The sequence below is a fragment of the Mirounga leonina genome, unplaced genomic scaffold, assembly GCF_011800145.1.
Source record: "Mirounga leonina isolate KUSES-001 unplaced genomic scaffold, KU_Mleo_1.0 Mir_176, whole genome shotgun sequence".
Classification (NCBI taxonomy): Eukaryota; Metazoa; Chordata; class Mammalia; order Carnivora; family Phocidae; genus Mirounga; species Mirounga leonina.
Window position 1 is genome coordinate 21,607,872 of NW_023270454.1, and position 21,778 is coordinate 21,629,649.

The 21,778-nt window shown below is 39.5% G+C and overlaps 1 protein-coding gene across 4 annotated transcripts in view; it reads right to left on the minus strand.

Annotated features, from left to right (window-relative positions):
- The window catches only part of KLHL2 (kelch like family member 2), a 102,435-nt gene that overhangs the window by 65,888 nt on the left and 14,769 nt on the right, over positions 1–21,778 (minus strand). For 3 of the 4 annotated variants that reach the window (XM_035022766.1, XM_035022765.1, XM_035022767.1), the window contains exons 3-4: positions 12,800–12,906; positions 3,988–4,109 (exon numbers count right to left, since the gene is read on the minus strand). In XM_035022766.1, the coding sequence (XP_034878657.1) occupies positions 3,988–4,109; positions 12,800–12,906 (229 nt within the window). Of the gene's footprint in view, positions 1–3,987; positions 4,110–12,799; positions 12,907–21,778 lie in introns of those variants that run through there. The other variant, XM_035022768.1, reaches the window with a different exon arrangement.

Here is a 21,778-nt window from a genome sequence, read left to right on the forward strand (position 1 = left end):
GAAATGAGAAAAGTTCTAATAATGTAGACAGAACTTGTAGATGAACACTCATATAATATTAATTTGGAAATAAGAGTATTTACTTACACTGGCACTAGATACTTACCTTTGTTTTTCACACTTACATCAAGTGAAAACTCTTAGCTTCTTTTAGCAAGCCAAAACAAATACACAAAAGCTGAGAAGTCAAAATGTATGTAACAAAACCACAAATTTAGCAATGAAGTAAATGTTCTGAAAAATTCAAGTTGCTTTAGTATTCTCCAAAAATGTTGATCAACACATCAAATGAAGAAGAGTTAAACCTCCAATAATTTTTAGATAATGAAAAAAATATTTTTAGTTATAAAGGTATTTTTATTTTCATATTTATAAACTCTTTTTAAGCAACACTAGTTAATGGCAACTTAACAGCTGCTATGTGATACTGAACAAATTACTTAGCCTTCTTGAGCTTCCATTGCAAAATGGAGTTAATACCTATCTAATAAGGTGATGAATATCAAATGAGATATATGTAAAATGCCTAGTACATAACTGAAAATAAACCTTCATACAAACACACACATATAAAGCTAAGTATTCTTAACAGTGGGAGAGTGAGGCGGGGAGAGACAAAGTACATGAATTACCTAAAAGTGTATGCAAAACTCTGTGCATAAATGGCTATGTGCACTTTACTTGGGAAAGGGTCCATAGTTTTTCATCATTCTCAAAGGAATCCATGATGTCCCCAAATTTAAACAGTTTTTGTGTTTGTGTGTATGTGTTTTTAAGAGAGCTCGAGCAAGTGGCAGAGGGGAGAAAGAGGGAGAGAGAATCCTAGGAGTCTGATGTGGGGCTCAATCTCACAACCCTGAGATGATGATCTGAGCTGAAACCAAGAGTCAGATGCTTAAGCGAAAAAGCCACCCAGGTGCCCCATGATGTCCTCAAATTTAAAAAGCCTTTGACTTTATTTTCTCTGTTCCCAGATACATAATGTTTATAAAATTTCACTGGAAACTCTAGAAACAAGTTAAATTTAAATTACTCAATAGGAACAACAAAGTTCAATTAAAAGCATGATCGTGGTAAGATATATATTCTTTTATTTTTCCTTTAAAAAAAATACACAAACAAATTCATTTGGTTCAAATTATTCCCCAACCTTGCCATAAATAAAAGCAAATACCTAAATTCAAAACCAAAATTTAAAAACCTAAACAAAAAAAACAGCATCAAAAAAAAAAAAAAAATCAGGGAAACCCTGAAGAGCCAAGAAATTAAAGTGCTATTACTTATACGACACAATAATAATTATTCTTTTTTTGGAGTTAATGCTTCAAATTGATTCAATCCCTCATTCTGACTCAAAGTTCAACCTTCACTTCAAACAACTGTGATATATATATTTTTTAATTTGTGTAATAGGAGACTATATAGTATCACAGAACAGGCCCTAAACTAGGAATCAGGGAAACCAGGGTTTTGGTCCTGTTCAGGCACCAACTGACTAAGACAGCTGGACCTCAACATTCTATGGCACCATGATTCTACATCAAAACATGTAATCCCAAAGTAAAACACTAAGATATCTGCTATCCTAAAATCGTATCTTATTATTTATTACTAAAACAGAAACTTATTAAAAGAGAGGTTACCTGACCAGAGACTTGATTCTAGGTCTAATAAGAAAATATACCTATAACAACAAACTTTTGAACTACAGAAAGGTCTACTCCCACTGTCAAGTCTCTCAAAATATATATACTCAGAGCAGGCTCCCAGTTGGGGCCATTTAAAATTTTAGCTTAACTTTAACAAGAACACCACATACCTCCACCATACCACTCCCTTCCCTAAGGTGACCAGTGCTTATAAGAAAGATATAACAAAGTGTACACAGACAAAAATAAACAAGACAGAGGAGAGAGCAGTTTGGCCTATCTTGATAGGTAAACCCTAATTTTGTATTTCACTGAAAAATACCTGTTACGGAAAAGGCAACTTATTTTAATCAATTTTATTTCCAAACTGCCTTTTCTAAAATAAGTATTTTTCAATGGAATATAAATGAGGCTAAGCTCTCTTCCCCCACCCCCCCAAAAATAAAAACTACATGAATATTAAGCATTTAGTAAGTCTGCCAAATACAACTCTTTGAATGTACTCCTATAGGAGCTGAACATATACAAAAAAGGCAAATCAACATGGCAAGAGGTTTTCTGAAAGGCTGTGATAACTAATATTTCAGGACTGGAACGTGACAGTTATTAAAAGAAACAAGAGAGGCATTCTCCCAGTTCCTCATAGGCCAATGTCTCCACCACCAAGAACTACTACAAACAGCACTGAGGGCTGAATTCACACAGTCTATTAGGCCTAAATCATCTTAGGCCTAAATCATCTTTTGCAAATTTCCCCCATGTCACATTTTATGACAGCAATTCATTGGCTGAAGGTCAGATACAGGGCACAATGAGGCCCATGAACTCAAATGAATTTTTAAAAAGGAGCAAAAAAAAAACCAAGATAAAATCTTGTTGAAAATGATGTCCCCAAATCCAGCAACTAGCATAACCATACAGAAAAAATCAGATTGTTGGTACTGTTACTTCATGACATGAACCAAACACTTTCCTCCAGGTTAAAAAAAAAAAAAGTTCGCATAGCAGTTGATTCACACCTTTATACACGACTTTAATATCCAAACAACCAAGGTTGTTTCAAATGCCTTACCTCATGAACTGGATTTCCAAGCAAAGGCAAATGAGGCCACCTGGGAAAGATCACCCGAAGGCTTCACCACTGCCAATATTTCAGATTTAATAACAGCATGTCTTAACAAGTTAATGTCCAAAGATTTCAGTCTCCAAACTCAAAAAGTTTGTATTATATTTCAACTAATTATAAGGGACAAAAGATTGAGCCCACACTTTCCTATCTGAGCAAGTAGAATTCAGAGATTATTTCTTAAGAAGTTAGTCCTAATTCTTTTTGTTGTCCTCAAAACACAGTTTACCTGTTGGAACAAGGAGTATAAATAAACTTTCAGTTGGCAATTTGGCATAACTATCAAAAATTAAAACATGCATGCACCCACTGATCCACCAATTACATTTGAGAAATCTAATCCATGAAGTTTTGGATATAAACATAAAAATGTCCATTCACTGCAGTACTTTTATAAAGGTGGAAAAATCATATATGCTTTTTAACATATGGGATGCCATTCAAAAAAAGGAGCTGGGCCCACATATACTGACATGTGAAGAACTTCAAGATACTTTGTACAGTGAAAAAAGCAAGTTCCAGAATAACAGGCATAGTGAAAATATACTTATATCAGGAAAACTGTGCATGGGTGTGAGTGCATGGGTATATATAATTGCATAGAAAATGGTCTGAAACGATTCACACCAAGCAGATAGCAGAAGCTACCCTCTGGGGCAGGAGAATAGATCAATGTGTGTGGGTTGGGGTAGGTGAGAAAGGAAGGGCAGTTTAAAAGAGGCACTTTCACCTTCTACACTACATACATCTGTATTATTCATTTACATCATATATATATAAAACATTTGTTCTTTAAAGAAAGAAAATGCAATGTCAAATTTTAGCTAAATTCTAGAATCACAGAATATGCTGTAATAGAAAAAGAAGTAAAGACTGTTGATAGTCAAAAACATTCTTTGTAGATTTCAACCTCAAGGGAACAGAGAAATGTGAGCAGCATCAATCAGTAGTTATAAATGAATATGACAGCGTTTTCACAAACAAGTGTCATTCAGAGAACTGAAAGATTGGAACTTCAAGACTATAAAAGATACTGAAATCAGAAACATCACTAGAAAGATGTAATCATTCCAAACGTCCCTTAGAAATTCAGTTTTAACAACGAATTCCATTACTTTGGTACAAAAAGTATCCTGTGGTGTGGGTATGCTATTTTGATTTAAAAAACTGGCATGTACGAAGAACCAAATGGTATGAGGGGTTTACTCTCACCTGTACATTTTCTTCCGTAACCTGAATTTCTGCAGTGTAAACATAATCGATCAGCATCCTCAGAGTCCAGCCGTCTACCTCTTTTATTCGAACTCTCTTTGCTCGGCTCTCACTCATCTCACCTAAAACACAAAGGAGGAAAAGTGACACTACTGCAAGCCACTGCTGTGAAAATACCAATACCATTTTCTTGCCATTCACTATATTTTGTAGGCAACACAACCAGCCATTTTTTGCAGGCCTAAAACATTCCATTACCTCCCCTAGCAGCTTACCTAAGCAAATCATAAAACGTACTTCCGTTACCACATCAAAACAGTGAACATGCCACGTGCCCAGCTGTAATACCCGTGGCATTATTAGGTTCAGTATCTGATGCTGTCCATGCTTTTTTTGGTCCATGCTTGTGGGCAGCTTGTTTTCTTTTTGGATTTCTACTCATGACTAGAAGAGTCACAATGTTACCCCTTTTGACTAATAGCAATGAGCACTTGCTAAAAAGGACCCACTTGGTTAGCAGCATTCATTCAATAAGCACGGCAGTGGCTGCCATGGGCATGAGTGGCCTGCACCGGACACAGAGGCTTTGTTCTCGGGGACAGCATGACCCTCATGCAGGAAACAATTAGGACACAAACTATAGAAGCTGCTGAGGGAATGCAAGACAAAAGAAAGATCACAAAAGGGCTAGTCAATGACATGGGTTTGTTACAGAGATATTCTAGTCCAAGTTCTACTCCTCTTTGTCATCTGTGGTAACTTCATCCACAAACCTAAGTCACTTCCATACCAGCCTTTCTTACTAAAGCCAGATATTCTTCTATCTCACTGCCTGCTAAAAAGTGCTATAAGACCGCTCTCCTTTACTCACTGAACTAGTGAAGCATTCAAGGATCATAAATAAGGTCCTCTCTTGTGGAAAGAAACAGGAAAGCAGAAAAGAGAAGGGAACTTAGGGAGAGAAAGCAGCAGGTTTGAGCTCATATGTGTGGACAACATAAAATGACCCAAGACATAGGGAAGCATAAATTATCTAATGGTAGGGAAAGAAAACTTCAATTTAAAATGATGAAGGCAGTCTAGAAATTATGTTGACTCCTACGAGACACCTAGCACAAGGGTTTGGATCCACTGAGTTTCAAAGACAAAAGAAGCAGCATCAAAACCACTAATCCTTCACCTTAATCCAGTATCTGTTAGAAAAACAACATAACAGCCTCAGGATTTCTTGAAAGTTCATTTCTTTTTTAGCCATGGTACACTGTCAGCGACCATAAGCTATCAGAAAAGCCTACAGGAATCCATAATTACACAAAATTCCTTTGTAAACACAAACCCTGGGAGGAGAGAAATAATAATAGTGATGTACATTTAACTGCATGCTTCCCTGGAGATTATTTCTGACAAGATCTCAGAAAGAAGCTGTTCTCCTAAGAGCTAAAATATCTCAAAAGTATCCTGCCACCTCCCAGGGAGGGATGGGGGGGGGACGGGGGGCATCCACCAGTGTTATAAGAGAAGGGAGATAGTTAATGAGAAAGAGGTATGTATGCCTATACAGCAGGAAGACAAGGGACTGGGTTATGTGTCTGTTGCCTCAGCATGTTTTTTCCCCTCTAAAAAAAGGGAGGAAAAAGGAAAGGTTGAGAAATACAGAAATATTATATAAAGGCACATTCCTCTATCCTACTCTCTCGGATCTTGTAGACAGATAGGATTTGTATCATCTCAAAGTTCTTTTGTGTCTGAAGTGAAGACACTTTGGAATGTAGACTTGGACTTTGGACAAAGGCCACATCTAATTCACCTATAGGGCTCCGGCGATGTGTAAAGCCCTGCAGGGCCTGAGGCCACACAAGTATAAAGCCATGTACTTAGTTCTCAAGGAGTGAATTCAGCTCTCAGGACTTAGGCATGACCTAGCTTAGACAAAAACAAGTCTGACTTTAATTTACATATTTGTGTAAAAAATTAGTCCTTTGCCAAGCAGTTTTTAATATTCTAGTTTTTAAGGTATTGCTATAAGACATACTTTGCTAATTCATATATTCCATATGCGTCTTTTTTAATATGAATTTTCTTTCCCCAGAAAACTGTATCTGCTTTCAACAAATTCAATCTCTATCATGTGTTGCTTTAAAAATGTTTTAATCCTTATGTTTCATGTTAAGCTACAAAAACAGTAACAAACAGCTTGCCACAGATTGCATTAATAGTTTACAAATTCCAGTAAATACTAAGAATTAAAACACATACCAAAGAGAGTTGTAGGGATGCCTCGGTGGCTCAGTCGGTTAAGCATCTGCCTTCAGCTCAGATCATGATCCCAGGGTCCCCCACATTGGGCTCCTTGCTCGGCAGGGAGCCTGCCTCTCCCTCTGCCTGCAGTTGCCCCTGCTTGTGCTCTCTCTCTCTCTCTCTCACACACAAATAAATAAATAAAATCTTTTTTAAAAAATTATTTAAAAAAATAAAAATAAAGAGAGTTGTAAAAGCTATTTAGATCTAATTCTAGTTGTTACACATTACCTGAGTTACTGCCCTTTGCTGTTTATAGAGGAAATCTTTAGGCATTATGGTTTTGTGAGATTTATTTTTGATAATGCCTTTTTAAAAAATATTCAATGATACTGTACAGAGTTTATTCGTATCATTTTTAACTTCACAAAGTCTCTCTCCAGATTAGGGTGTTTTGCTTCTGTATCTTGATCATGTAGACCTGTGAAGCTCTATGAGGATATCCGCACAGATATCATCACTAAAATCCTGAGAAGCACTTTTGACTCTCCCCTCTTCCTTACCCACCCATCCCATCATTCACTAAAACCTTCAGAATGAACCTCAGAGAGATCTCAAATCGATGCCCCCCTCTCCTCTCCATCCCTTCCGCCACTATGTCACCAGGGTCCTACTACATCTTGCCAACACCAGCACAGCAACCTCCTAATTCTTTCCTTGCCCCCGGGACGACTCCACAGATCTGACCATGGTAGTCAAAAGCCTCCAGCTACTCCTAGTTCAGGCATGTGAGCTCCTTCCATATTCAGTCCCTGCTTCACTATCCAGCCTCCTCTCTCTCCTACTTCTAGCCTTAAAATATATCCAGAAGAATATTACGCAGCCATCAAAAAAAAAAAGAAAGAAATCTTGCCATTTGCAACAACGTGGATGGAACGAGAGGGTATTATCCTAAGCAAAATAAGTATCATATGATATCGCTGATATGAGAAATCTGAGAAACAAGACAGAGGATCATAGGGGAAGGGAGGGAAAAATGAAACAAGATGAAACCAGAGAGGGAGACAAACCATAAGAGACTCTTAATCTCAGGAAACAAACTGAGGGTTGCTGGAGTGGAAGCGGGGTGGGAGGGTTGGGGTGGCTATGTGATGGACGCTGGGGAGGGTATGTGCTATGGTGAGCGCTGTGAATTGTGTAAGACTGATGAATCACAGGGGCGCCTGGGTGGCTCAGTTGGTTAAGCGACTGCCTTCGGCTCAGGTCATGATCCTGGAGTCCCTGGATCGAGTCCCGCATCGGGCTCCCTGCTCGGCAGGGAGTCTGCTTCTCCCTCTGACCCTCCTCCCTCTCATGCTCTCTGTCTCTCATTCTCTCTGTCTCAAATAAATAAATAAAATCTTTAAAAAAAAAAAAAAAAGACTGATGAATCACAGACCTGAACCCCTGAAACAAATAATACATTATGTGTTAATAAAAAATATATATATCCAGAAGAAACTTCCTGTAGTTTTCCACATGCAGCGAATAACTTCCTGCTTTGATGCCTTTGTTAAGCTTTGTCCTCTTTGTCTCCCCATGCTCTCATTCCCCAGGCTAATCCCCATTCTTCAAGAGTCAGCTGGACCCTCTCCAGGTAGGCTTACCTATTGGTGGCCCAAAGCCAGGTTAGGCTCTCATCCTGGGTACATTGGGTACCTCCTGCAAATCCACTCTGTCCTAATAATACTTAGTTCCCCCTACCTGGATCCTTGAGCTCCCTGAGGGCAAGATGTCTTTCTCATCTTATCTCTGTATCCCACAACGCCTGACCTATTATAGATACCCAATAAATTCTGGTTGGATAAATGAATGACTAGAAGAATAAAAAGTGATACACATGCCAATCTAAAATGTAGCCTCTTTACTCAACATAATTAACACTTGAATTAGTCTTGAACATGGGTTTCTAGCTATGAAGGATTTCAGTCAACATTCACTGAACATCCACTATACATTCCAGGCCAAGCTAAGTACCTCACTAGTGAACACTGCACCATCTCCAAATTGTAAAAGTTTACAGACATATTTGTGGATAGAAACATTTCCATCTAAAAGACCTTTAATCAAGGCTCCTGAAACCTAGCACAAACTGATGACTTTATTCATGCACTCTAAAGTTCTAAAAAGTGAACAGGCTAAGAGAGCAAACCCTAAGATCCATTTCAATGTAAAAATCCTATGATTCTAATTTCAATTATTGTTTAGCATATAAAAATATCTAAGAAAAACATAAAAGCATAATACAGAATCTTTTACTATGCTGAAATGCTAAAAAGTGAATGGCAAATTTACAATTACATGTAGTAAATAAATTTTATTCCATTACTCTTCAGGTTCATTTGTAATCTAATCATTATTGCCCCTTTGTTTGTCATTAGTCCTGGGTTACAAAGAAGCTACTGATACACAGGTATTTTCATTCTGGCAAGCTGACCCGGATGCCCCTGCCAGCCATTCTCTATGATGGTCATGGCACATAATTCCCCAATCCTACCACTAATCTGAGGCAAACGTTGTAGCCACATTCCCCTGCCAGTTTCGGTCTAGTTTGAGTAACTTCTGGAAAAGGTCTACTAGACCCTAAAAGGGAGAAAAAAAGAAAAAGCACGCCCTCCCTCTCCTTCCTTGAGATGTTGAGTCCACTCTGATAGGCATCTTCCATTCACAAGGGGAGGCAACCTTGGGATAACATTTTTACTGCAAACAGCAGGGCAGAGAGAGAAGGAAGCGGATCCCTGATGAAATTCTCAGGCTGCAGATCTGACCATGCCTGGTGTCCAGCCTACCTCCCAGTTATGAGAGAATACACTTCCTTACTATTTAATAAACCAGTTTAAGTGGAGTTTCTGTCATGTGCAGACTAAGGCATCCTAACTTAAGCTCTTTATGCACAACACTCTATTTAATTTCAGAAATTATCTTTTCTTTGCATTTACTCTCTAACCTTTCCCCCTCTTCCAAGGAGAATCATGAGAGCAGGGACTTATCTGTCTTGTTCATCTCTAAAGTTCTCAAACCTAGGATAATGCCTAGCACACAGAAGATGCTCAATACATATTCCTTGATGAAAGAAAGCATGAATCTTAGACAAATATAACCATGCAAACAACTTTTTAAAAATACCACTTCTTAATCGTGCACATGATAATCCACCTTTTCATATTCTAACTTACTGAATCATGTTCAATATGACAAAAGAAATCATCAAAAAGCACAATACAAAGGAGTAAAAGTAAAAATTCAATATTTCCCACTAGATGTCATATACTTTAGACTGTGGCACTAAATAAGCCTCAAATGTATCTGTAAGAGAAATAGCATTTTAAATGCCACATTTGTAACAAGTAATTTAAAAAAAGAGCCCAATCTGATATATGCTTTCTCAAGTAACAGTTAAACCACCTGGCCTTGCTCTAAATAGGCCCACACTTCACAGAGTAAAAACCTGTGAATACATCACAGAATTACTTTTCACCTCCCTTCTCTACCCAAATACTTGGAATTACAATGAGTAACAGAATTCTTTTTTAGGTGATATAATTTGAATGAAAATTTCCCTACAATTTATGGAAGATTAAAAACAAGGGCCAAAAAAGGACATCTGCATATTTCCTAATAGGGGAGTCACAGGAAAACAAAAGAAGAGTAGGTAATGCCCTGTGCCATTGCAAACACTTCTGATTACCCTCGAAGCAGGAGAAAATAAATATACATAATGTATGATGCAATGGAAGCATGCAAAGGTCTACTGGTTGGCCTCACCATATTTTTTATAATAAAATTTAACAGGGCTTCAGATCAAAAAAAAAAAAAAACAGGAAAAGAAATAATGGAGTCATATTCTAGCAAAAAGTAAATAAATGTATGTACACTAAACCACCTAGACCAAATCTCCTTATGTTCCTTACCTAATCTCTGACAAATGATGTACTATTCAGTGGATTCAAAAGGAGAAAATGTACAAAGATCGCCAGAAAGGTGAACAGCATCTATTGCTTTCTATCTATGCACTATCACTTCACCATAAAGTCAAGCCTAATAAGCATGTCCATTTTTTAATTGAATTATTTGGTTTTTTGGTGTTGAGTTCTATAAATTCTTTATATATTTTGGATTTACCAAAAACAAAACCAAAAAAATTAATTTGAAAAAATTACATACAACTCCTGTTTATTGCAGCATTATTTACAATAGCCAAGACATGAAAGCAACCCAAATGGCCATCAATAGATGAATGGAAAAAAGAAGATTTGGTACATATATATGTGATAGAATACTACTCAGCTGTAAAAAAAAAAAATGAGATCTTAGCATTTGAGCCACCATGGATGGACCTAGAAGGTATCATGCTAATGAAATAAGTCAGACAGAGAAAAATATATACCACATGATTTTACTTATATATGGAATCAAAAATACAAAACAAACAAGCAGAAACAGGCCCATAAATATAGAGAACAAACTTGTGGTTACCAGAGGGGAAAGGGTAGCAGGACGGGCAAAACAGGTGAATGGGAGTTGGGGATACAGGCTTCTAGTTAGTGAATGAGTAAGTTCCGGGGATGAAAGGTACAGCACAGGGAAAATAATCAGTGGTATTGTAATACTGTTGTATGGTGGTGGCTGGCAGCTAGTGTTGTGGTGAGCACGGCATAACATACAGAGATGCTGAATCACTCTGTTGTACACCTGAAACTAACATTGTATGTCTGCTATTCTTCAATTAAAGTAGTAATAACCATAATTACAGCCAAAATTAATTACGTATTTTCTCTGTGCCAAGTAAGAAAACTGCTAAGAAATTCACATATATGATCTCATTTAATTTTTACAAAAATCCTAGGAAGTGGGTAATATGATCATCCCCCTTCTCCAGATGGGGAAACGGTAGCATAAATTGATGACATGAGTTTCCCATAGTTTCCAACAAGGAAGTAGCAACAGCAGTGTCATGGGAGAGAATGCCACTTACAGGGGACAGCACTATACAGGGAATTCCTAAACTAGGCCAACACATTCCAGCTAGAACCCTCCTCTCACAAGCCTAGAGACTCTGTTGAGAAAACTGTCCAGGAGAAATAAGTAAAATGTGAACCACGAGACTGAAATGAACCCTAGGACATAAAAATTTGACTAGTCTCACTTCATCAGAATTGACTTTTCAAATCAGCCTCAGCTAAAGAAAGGCACCCTCCCAACTTGGCTCACTGCCCCTCTGCTATCCTTCCTACATTCTTGATTATTTAACTCTGTTCAGGAACAGCAAGGCTGCAACAGACTAAATAGTGAGGGGCTCTAGACTCCTCTCTACTCCTAAAACACTAAGCCCATCCTCTTCACATGGCCTTCTGCACTCATCTTCATCTGTGTGAGTCCTTTAAACCTACCAGGTTTCAGGAAATGTCAGATCCCCTTCTCTCAGTGCTGCCCATCACAGCCCTTACCATCAGCATCACTGCTCTGGGCACCCAGATCTTCCACACACTACTGCATTATTTAAAGTGTGCAGATCATTACGGGGTGGGAAGCACACTTACGCCGGTGTGTATTCCTTGAAGTAGCTAAGCAAAATGTCAAGCACAAGAAATACTTCATGATTTCTGAAGTATGAATAGCTTTGTATTTGTGCTTTTTGGTATAACCACATTTGTTTTTATAAGTATTTTGTTTGCCCTACCAATACTCTTAAGATTATAAGCTCACTGTTGGAACAGATAGTAACTTCATTTCTTTGTACAGTAATATGTTTAAATTTATTTTATTTTATTTTTTTTAAGGATGAGGTTAAGAGGGCACCTGGGTGGCTCAGTCAGTTACGTTTCTGACTTCAGCTCAGGTCATGATCTCTGGGTCCTGGGATTGAGCCCTGCATCAGGCTCCCACTCAGCAGGGAGTCTACTTCTCCCTCCCTCTCTCTCTGCCCCTCCCCCTGCTCATGCTCTCCCTCTCGCTCTCAAATAAACAAATAAAATTTAAAAAAAAAAAAAAGGATGAGGTTAAGGACTTCAAGTGTTGCAAGCAAATTACTTTTTTCCGGAAGTACTGAAATTATTCTATATATTTTTTTACAGTTACCTAAGTTTTTTACAGTTACCTATTTTTTTTATGTAACCAAGTCAAAGGACACTAAATAAACATCTCTTTATTCATGGTAAAGAATAAGTGAAGCATATGTGAAAATCATTTGAAAAAATGGGAACAGTAAATGCACTTTTCTTTTGCCAAAATAATGAAGTGCCAAAAGTTGTTATAAATAGCAGGAAAGTAAACTGAGCCAATATATGTAAACATAAATATAAAGGGGGAAAATTGAGCATAAAATTGTGAGTATGTGAATGTACACATACACACAACATGATTGCAAAAATGAAAAACAATGAGGAAGAGGAATTTGAAACAAAGCAAGAGCATTTACTTCCATTACGATACTGAATTTCGTAACAGTAAAATGTTAGTAAGAAAAGAAAGTATGGAGAGAAAAGCCCAGATCTGTATACATTTAAAAAACACCCATAACTAAGACATTTCATACCTGTAAACATGGCATGAAAGTAAGGACTACAGGCAGCCAGCACCACTCTATGAGCAGAGATTTCCATGTCTTCAGCCACGATTGTGACATCACATAGCAAATTTTGACTGTTTACAAAGCAGAGAGAGAAACAAAATTTTAATGATACCAATAATAAATGTATTGAACATCCTGTGCAAATATATTATAGTAAAAGCACACTCTTCTGAAGTTGAGGCTAACTTTTAAAACTGCAATCCTGGGGGGCGCCTGGGTGGCTCAGATGATTAAGCAATCTGCCTTCGGCTCAGGTCATGATCCCAGGGTCCTGGGATCGAGTCCCACATCGGGATCCCTGCTAGGCGCGGAGCCTGCTTCTCCCTCTGCCTCTGCCTCTCTCTCTCTCTGACTTCCATGAATGAATAAATAAAACATTTTTAAAAAAAACAAAAAACACTGCAATCCTGGGGCGCCTGGGTGGCTCAATCATTAAGCGTCTGCCTTCAGCTCAGGTCATGATCCCAGGGTCCTGGAATCAAGCCCCGCACTGGGCTCCCTGCTCGGTGGGAAGCCTACTTCTCCCTCTCCCACTCCCCTGCTTGTGTTCCCTCTCTCGCTGTATCTTTCTCTGCCAAATAAATAAATAAAATCTTTAAAAAAAATAAAATAAAACTGCGATCCTTTGGGGCACCTGGGTAGCACAGTGAGTTAAGCAGCTGACTCTTGGTTTCGACTCAGGTCCTGATCTCAGGGTCCTGGGATCGATCCCCCACCTTTGGGCTCTGGCTCACACAGAGTCTGCTTCAGATTCTCTCTCCCTCTCCCTCTGCCCCTCCCGCTCATGCGTGCGCACTCTCTCTCTAAAATAGATAAATAAATCTTTTTAAAAAAAAAATAAATAAAACTGCGATCCTTTAAAACAGAATTCCTAAACATGAAGCACACAGAAAACAGGCATGACAAAAGCCCGACATGCATTGGGCCCTCACTCAGAATCTTGCCTTTGTTTAACAGACCAATCTTTCCCAATTTGATTACTGATTTCTCAACCTAAAGTAAATTACTAGCAGCAAACCATCAGTGGATTGTAAAAGGGGAGGTTGTTTGAATTAAGAACAACATCAGCAGAAGTGGCAGATGGCAGTTTGACGTTAAGATGAAGACAAAATGGGGCGCCTGGGTGGCTCAGATGGTTAAGCGTCTGCCTTCGGCTCAGGTCATGATCCCAGGGTCCTGGGATCGAGTCCCGCATCAGGGTCCCTGCTCCTTGGGAGCCTGCTTCTCCCTCGGCCTCTCTCTCTCTCTCTCTCTCTGTCTCTCATGAATAAATAAATAAAATCTTTAAAAAAAAAAAAAAAGATGAAGACAAAATAAAACATATGTAGAAAACCAAATTGGGTCAAAGTACCAAAAAAAAAAAAAAAAGATACTTAAAATGATGCTGGTCATCAAGCAAAGGTAAAATTATATTCAATTACACCTGCTATTTAAAAGGCATATAAGACACTTGAAGCTTAACTTAATCAGAACTTTTTACCAGTGAAAATTATCTCATTCCTCAAGGCTAAAAAAATTACCATATACAAAATTAAAAAGCATTTTGTTACCTTAAAACAAACCATTATTCAGCAAACATAATTATACCTCCAATTCTGAAATATCCATTTTAAGTCATTCAAAACCATGTGGTGAACACTTCTTACATTCTACACAAGCTGCTAGATGAGACTCTCCAGCTAAGTAAGAATGTCACAGAGTATCTTTTTGGCAAAAAGTGGTGCTGACGCTTCTTCCAGAACAAGCAAGAGGGCTCCAACTCTAAAACCCACCTTACCGGTCGTCATGTCATTAATGACTGAAACAGGTGTGGTGAACCCAAAAGTCCTTTCCACACCTCAAATACCCAAGCACTGAATTTATATGTAGAGCACACATAGGTCACACTTGGCCCCCCTCCTCCACTATTGTATTTCCTACAAGGATGGCCTGTCTGCTTCTGTAATTTTCTAGGAGCTCACAAGCAACATTTTCACATGAGCTTCACCAAGTCCTTGACGTTTTCCACTTTTCCGCACTGCTTACAAACTTGTTTCTGCGGAGATCATACCAAAAGTTTTCGGAGACCCTACTGGCATCTATTTTCCCTCCGGTCCAAGAGAAACTAAGAAAAAGGAGTCCCACGGCACTGGTGGTAAGTGTGTTCCAGGCCTCACTGCTGATGAGCTTGCCATGCCCTTTAGACTGAAGTATGGCTCATGGGCGTCACTATCATGGCTCCCGATGCTGTATGAGACATCAGGCAGGTCGCACATTAGAGTCATCAAAGGTGGCCTCAGGTCACCCATTTGTGAGTCCTCCACTGTGGAAAACTGACAAAGTCTACTGTCTGCTCGGAGAATATAAAACGACTCTGCAAGTCTGTGACTTCCATGGGTTCACAAGTAACCAGGGTGGGAAAAGTCCGTGGTGTTTTCAGGAGAATACTATGCAAGAGCTATACCTGCATGTATTATCTCATTCTGACCTCACCACAATCTTTAGGAGGTAGGTATTATTATGATTTTTACTCCCAAAATGTATAGCTGGGGAAGTCAAGGTTAAAGATGAACGACCAGGGCGCCTGGGTGGCTCAGTTGGTTAAGCGACTGCCTTCGGCTCAGGTCATGATCCTGGAGTCCCGGGATCGAGTCCCGCATCGGGCTCCCTGCTCGGCAGGGAGTCTGCTTCTCCCTCTGACCCTCCCCCTTCACGTGCTCTCTCTCTCTCATTCTCTCTCTCAAATAAATAAATAAAATCTTTAAAAAAAAAAAAAAAAAAGATGAACGACCAGCCGTAAGTCCCCACTAGTGGCAATGCCAGGATTCAAAGCCATGGAGTCTGGCTCCAAAGCCTTTTAACCACCACACAAAACCACCTAAAGCCATGCGGTTTCAAACTTGGTAAAGCTTGACTAAAACAGGAAATAAAATGTACAAATCAAATAATACCAATTTATTAGTTGACATACTATATACTAGAAACAATTTTTAAAGTTCTGTATATACTTTATAAAAGGCCTAATTTTAGTGGGTTTTTAGCACTACCTCTCCAAGAATATTTAGAAAAATCAAATTCAACAAAGCACTGCAAGGTCATCTCTGCCCTTAAGTTGTCTAGCAGAAAGGACTGGCAATGCCAAGATTATAGGATAAAGTGGAAAACATCGTTGTAAAGGTGCTATGGGAGGAACTAAATCAGACGAGCGGTCAGAAGAGTCTTCTTCAGCTACTGACCTTAAGCTGAGTTCTTTTTTTTTTTTTTAAAGATTTTATTTATTTATTTGAGAGAGCGAGAATGAGAGAGAGTACATGAGAGGGGGGAGGGTCAGAGGGAGAAGCAGACTCCCCGCCGAGCAGGGAGCCCGATGCGGGACTGGATCCCGGGACTCCAGGATCATGACCTGAGCCGAAGGCAGTCGCTTAACCACTGAGCCACCCAGGCGCCCCTTAAGCTGAGTTCTTGTGCGCCAAGCACTATGTTCATTTACTGTGTGTGCTGCCAAAGCAAGCATGCACTATGCTCATTTACAATAGCAAGATAATGTCCATGAACGGCAAGGAGTTTACAGTCTAAAGGGGAGAAACAGACAAGCTAGCAGGTAATTATAAAAATCAAACCTATAACTTTTAAGATGGGGCAGGTATGAGGTGTTTAGGAACACACAAGTGAGGCCAAGCCCAACCTTAAGGAGGCTTTGCAAAGGAAGCTGACTCTAAGCTCAAATGTGGAGAAGAGCAATTACACAGGCCTTATGTAAAACTGAAATTGCCCAGAAAAATGAAAGGCACTCCATCTCCTAAATGAAACAACATCATGCAAATTGATCCTTCTCAGGAAAGATACTGTTTTGAAAATTAATGAAACATGCCCGGACATACCAAGACATCCTTTAGTTTTCTGATATAAAGTGACCAATTCCCAAGACTGGAAAAACCTATCACTGCTGTGTATCTATTTTCTCAAAGTAAAATAGGCCATCTGGCTCTGAGGTCAAAAATAATTGGCAGTCACCTAAACAAGAATTTACTTTCTACTGGAAGTGGGGGTGGTGAGGCGATCACATGGCATCTGTCCATCTGTCTCCCTCGGGTACCAGGAAAACCTGGAGGCACTCCTGCCACATGGAGTGGAATCAGAGGAACAGCCAAAGCACCAGGCTGGTGAGATGAGCTGTCAGCCAGAGTCCATGGGCGAACCACAAACTATAGCCCAGGGATGTGCCCAAAGTCATCTCTGGAACAGCATCAGGTGTTAGAATAAAAGAAACAATAGCAAGACATAAAAAGAAATCAGACAAGGGGTCAGAAATCAAGGCAAGAAGGAAAGGAGCCAAGGAAATTAAAAACTGGCCAGGAACCAGAGGGTGAGCCAGACACAGAGATGCTGTTCCGGACATGGCTGCATCATGGAGTACTTTCCTCGGCACGAAGGGAGGTGGGGTGGGGAGATGAGCTGGTTTAAAGGTGAAAGGCTTCCCGACTGCTGACTTATGTCATATTTAACCAAACCTCCTGTAACTGACAATTTCATTCAACAGACAAGGGAGATACAATCTGGCTGTAATGTCAATAATCTCGAAGAGCAACAGAACTCCATGACAAGTGTCACCACTGTCTTCCTTCTTCTTCTTCTTAAAACCATGATGGTTTGATTTTGATATGAATTTGAATTTCTGTTGGCTGGTAAGCACAGGGAAAAACCTAGATGTTGGGTTTAGTAAGAGTCACCATCATAGTAAAAGTCCTGAAAAATAGCACAGCCCCCTCAACAGATATGTACCTGCGGAGATTTTCAAGCAGGAAGCAGGAAGTGGTGACATTCAATTTGGAAAGTTAGGGAAAACTACTACAGTCAGTGACTTAGAAACTGCCTGAAACTACTAAAGGGTCCCAGAATAGAGAATATTATTCTTTTCAAATAGAATCGAGACAGCACAATGACGTGAAAAATGACAAAACGGAGCCACAGGAAGACGTGGGGGAAAGCATGTCATCGAATACCTCAGAGAAGGGAAGGTAAGATCTTCAGATCTGACGACTGCAAGAACACTGGACCACAGTTGAGAGGAGAAGATGGAAAGAATAATTAGAAATAAAGTGAAAGAAGATATTAGGGACAGAGGAAAGCTGGTGGGGAGAGGGAGAAGAGAGAAATGAGGAAGGTGAGGGATTTCAGGGGAAAAGTAATATAGTGATGAGTTTCTGAACATGCAGATGAAAAGCCTATGTGGTAGAAAATGTAGGATGTATACAAAGGAAACTTCCTCATTAAAAGGTTTTTTTTTTAAATTGGTGAAATAAATCAGGAGTACTCTTAGCTATAATAATTTAAAGAAAAAAGCCAGAGTAAGATCTTCTGATTTTCTGATTTAAGACGGCCTAGTGAAAGCGAGCTTTGAAACAGAACACTCTCTCACATGTGGTAGGTATTCAACAACATGGAGAAAGGGAAAAGAAACAAACTGGGTCAGTAAACTACTTCACTACTATCCATTATTCATATTCTTTGAAATGTTAAATGATTCTATCCATGCTCAATAAACACCACTTAAAAAGAGATCAATCACATGTGCTTAAGAAACTCTGCAGATTACCAGTTAGTTGAGACTTGAAGTTTCAAACTATATCTTAAACTTTCTAAATAAACAAGTCTATTTGATTTGGGGGCTCTTCCCAACTGCTCTATCTTTCAAGGAATGTTTTATATTCTACTCTAGTACAACATGAAAACAAAAGAACTTCACAATGTCTTACCATAGAAAAAATATAGGTATTAGAGCAATACAAAAAATTCACATATGTAATTTCCTAAAATCTCTTTTAAAACAGTAATAAAGCTATGAAGAGACAGACTCACTTAAATTTTTTCTCTAATTCACTTGCCATTTTAGCAACAGAATACAAATAACTAAAGAGCCACAACTCACAGTTTTCAAAGATGCACAACAGATTCAAAGATGCACAACAGATAATTTAACCCTACTAGTGACCTGGATCCACAATGTCTAAAAGTCCTGGAGGAAAAATACAATAAGCACTCCTTTAAGAGAGAGCTTCAGGCTTTTTTGTTTAAATTATCTTTTGAAACGTAAGAACTGCTATTATAACTGAACCAATAAATATTTATGACTTATATGTGATGTATGGGGGAGCATTTGAATTGCTTCATATGATTTATCCTTACTTAAAACTTTCAACTCCTAAATACAACTTAAGGATCAAAATAATCTTCCTTCTAAAGAAGTAACAGGTTGGCCCCAACTAATAGTCATTGAAATTTTTAAAGCTCAAATACAGTCTTATCCCATGACCTACAAAACTGAAGTTTTTCTGTTTAAAATTTATTGTGAAGGCAAAATGCTACCTCTTGACAATTCCTTTTTTTGGTCATCTCAAAAAGCCACAACATAATGTTCTCAATAAAACATGTCTGAGATTTAGTCTGCTTGTCTCCTCCACAGACCCAATACAGTGTGTTGCACATAATAAGCCCTCTGTAAAGATCTATTGATTTGATTTTGAAAATGTCAGTGTTCTGAAAAACTCCTACCCCCACCAATTCATGCTAGGGAAATTGAAAGAGCTGCATTTCCTGCCAGAGATGTGTTGCTAAAAAGACCTGTCCTTACACCACACTGCCAGGTTGTTCCTCCAACATCATTAATCTTACAACGCTGCTCCCCTTTTCAAAAACTTTCCCTGATTCCCACTGCCCACAGGATTAAGTCCAAATTCATCCCGCTATTTAAGCCTGCACAATTCTGTCCTTCTCCCGCTTCCTAGCCACTGACTCCCCAGCATGAACTCTTGATTCGCTTTATCCAACAAGTTCTGTTTCTCCGCTCCCTCGCTCATGCAATTATCCAGGCCAGGAACTGCCTTTCCTCTCCTGTCCTTTGTATGAATCCTACTGCTCGCCATCAGGCCCAGCAGAAACCACTTCTGTGGGCCGCTGTAGATTTCTCCTGTGAAAATCCTCTTCGGCCCACGATCTTCCACCACCTCATCCTCTTCTCTGGACATCTCCTGCAGCAATCCAGACGCTTGCTGGGAATGGGCCAAGTCTGATACTGTTTCTGGCTCCCGCACAGCCTCTTGGGCAGGCGAGCTGATTTCAAAGGAGAACCAGCTGCTTACAAATACTTGTTGAATACACTGTTTAGAAGGGACTGCAGGGTTTTTAAACCAAGTAATTTTAAGTTATTCAAGCTCATATTGGGCTAGGACATGGAGCTGTACCTGGGCCAAACAAAACCAAAAATCAATCACTTCCATCAGCCAAAGGTTCATAAACATAGTGCCTACCATCCGGCTGTTACTGTACCAGGTAGAGGTGAGGGCACAAGAGCAGAGTGGTAAGAACAAGGAAGATCTCCCTTCCCAGAAGTCAGGAAACCCACTCTTAGCTACCCCTTCCTGGCAGCAGGAAGCTGATGCAATGGCAGGAAATAAGATTTCCAGCTGTAAGGAGTAGGCCTCTTTAGAGACTTTTTTTTTTTAATTACTCAGTGGGCCCTAAGGAGTAAGAGAGAAGTGAATGACATTAAAAACAAACCAAAAAAAGGGTTCTGATGAACCCCAAAGAGAGTTTAGTTTTTAAAACACTACCTGCTAGTGACTTTATTAAAACAATCACACGGTCATAGAGCGGGCAGCCAAAACCCTCCCGCTGTTCAAAGGTCATTCTTTGTCCTGAAAATCAGCATCAACTACCAGCCTGGTGACACATTAGCTCCTGAGATGGTGTGACACAAAGAACGAGGTACTATTTCACAGCCATACAGCTCACACCCAAAATGGGACAAATAGGTACATGAAGGCTAGCGCTAAATAATTCCAGGACGAGGTGCAGGCAGGCAGGAAAAAAATCTCACAGGCTCAGAGAATGTCCAAGCAACAACAAACCTTACATTCCATCCTGTCCCGTCCCCTCATTTCATAGCTAAGCCTAAAAGCCGTAAAACAGCTGCCCCAAGGCCAAAGAGTTTGTCCCCAAACCTGGGTCATCCACTTCAGGGGCAGGTGTCACCTGCCCTGACGTGCAGTGAGTTATGCCTGGGTCACCAGGGAGCTACTCACACCAGTGGAAGGGCCACGGCTACTGCGCCCCACAGGCGGGGTGGGGGGCGAGTTATGAATAGACATAGAAAAAGTCAGTCTTTCTAGACTTCTCAAAGAAAAAGAAGAGCCATTAAAAATCTTAGTCTTAAGATGACCAGCCTGTTTTTCTTACTTTTCTTGCAGGTCTATTTAGTAACCACTGCAGTTTACCTTCTCATAACGACTGTTACAATGGAATTAAAAAACTAAAACAGCACAGCCAGACCTGCTAGATTATCCCACCTATATATCTGCCCAAAGACTAAAATGAAAACACACTTATTAAAAATGCTGTCATTACACTATGTGTTAACTAGAATTTAAATAAAAATTTGGGAAAAAATTATTAGTAAAAATAAAAATAAAAAATAGGGACACCTGGGTGGCATAGTCAGTTAAGCATCAGACTCTTGGTTTTGGCTCAGGTCGTGATCTCAGGGTCCTGGGCTGGGCCTGTGTCTGTCTCTGCGCTCAGTGGGGAGTCTGCTTGTCCCTCTTCCTCCCCCTCTACTGCTCCCCACTCCCACTTGCGCGTGTGCGTGCATGCACACTTTCTCTCTCAAATAAACAAAATCTTTAAAAATAAATAAACAAAAATAAAAATGCTGTCAGAGCAGGACCAGGAAGCAAGTCAAATATGTAAAAGTCAATTTAACTTTTTTGTCTCTCTCCAATCCGCTTTCCACCTGGCAGCAAATACGTTCTTTTCAAGATGAAAATCTGATCATGTCACAACCCTGCCCGCTTAAAACTCTCCAATGGCTTCCTCCCATGACGACTCCTGATAAAGACCAAAATGTATAAAGACCATAAGTATACTGGGCCTCACCTGACCACTCAGGCTTCTTCCTTGTCATGACCC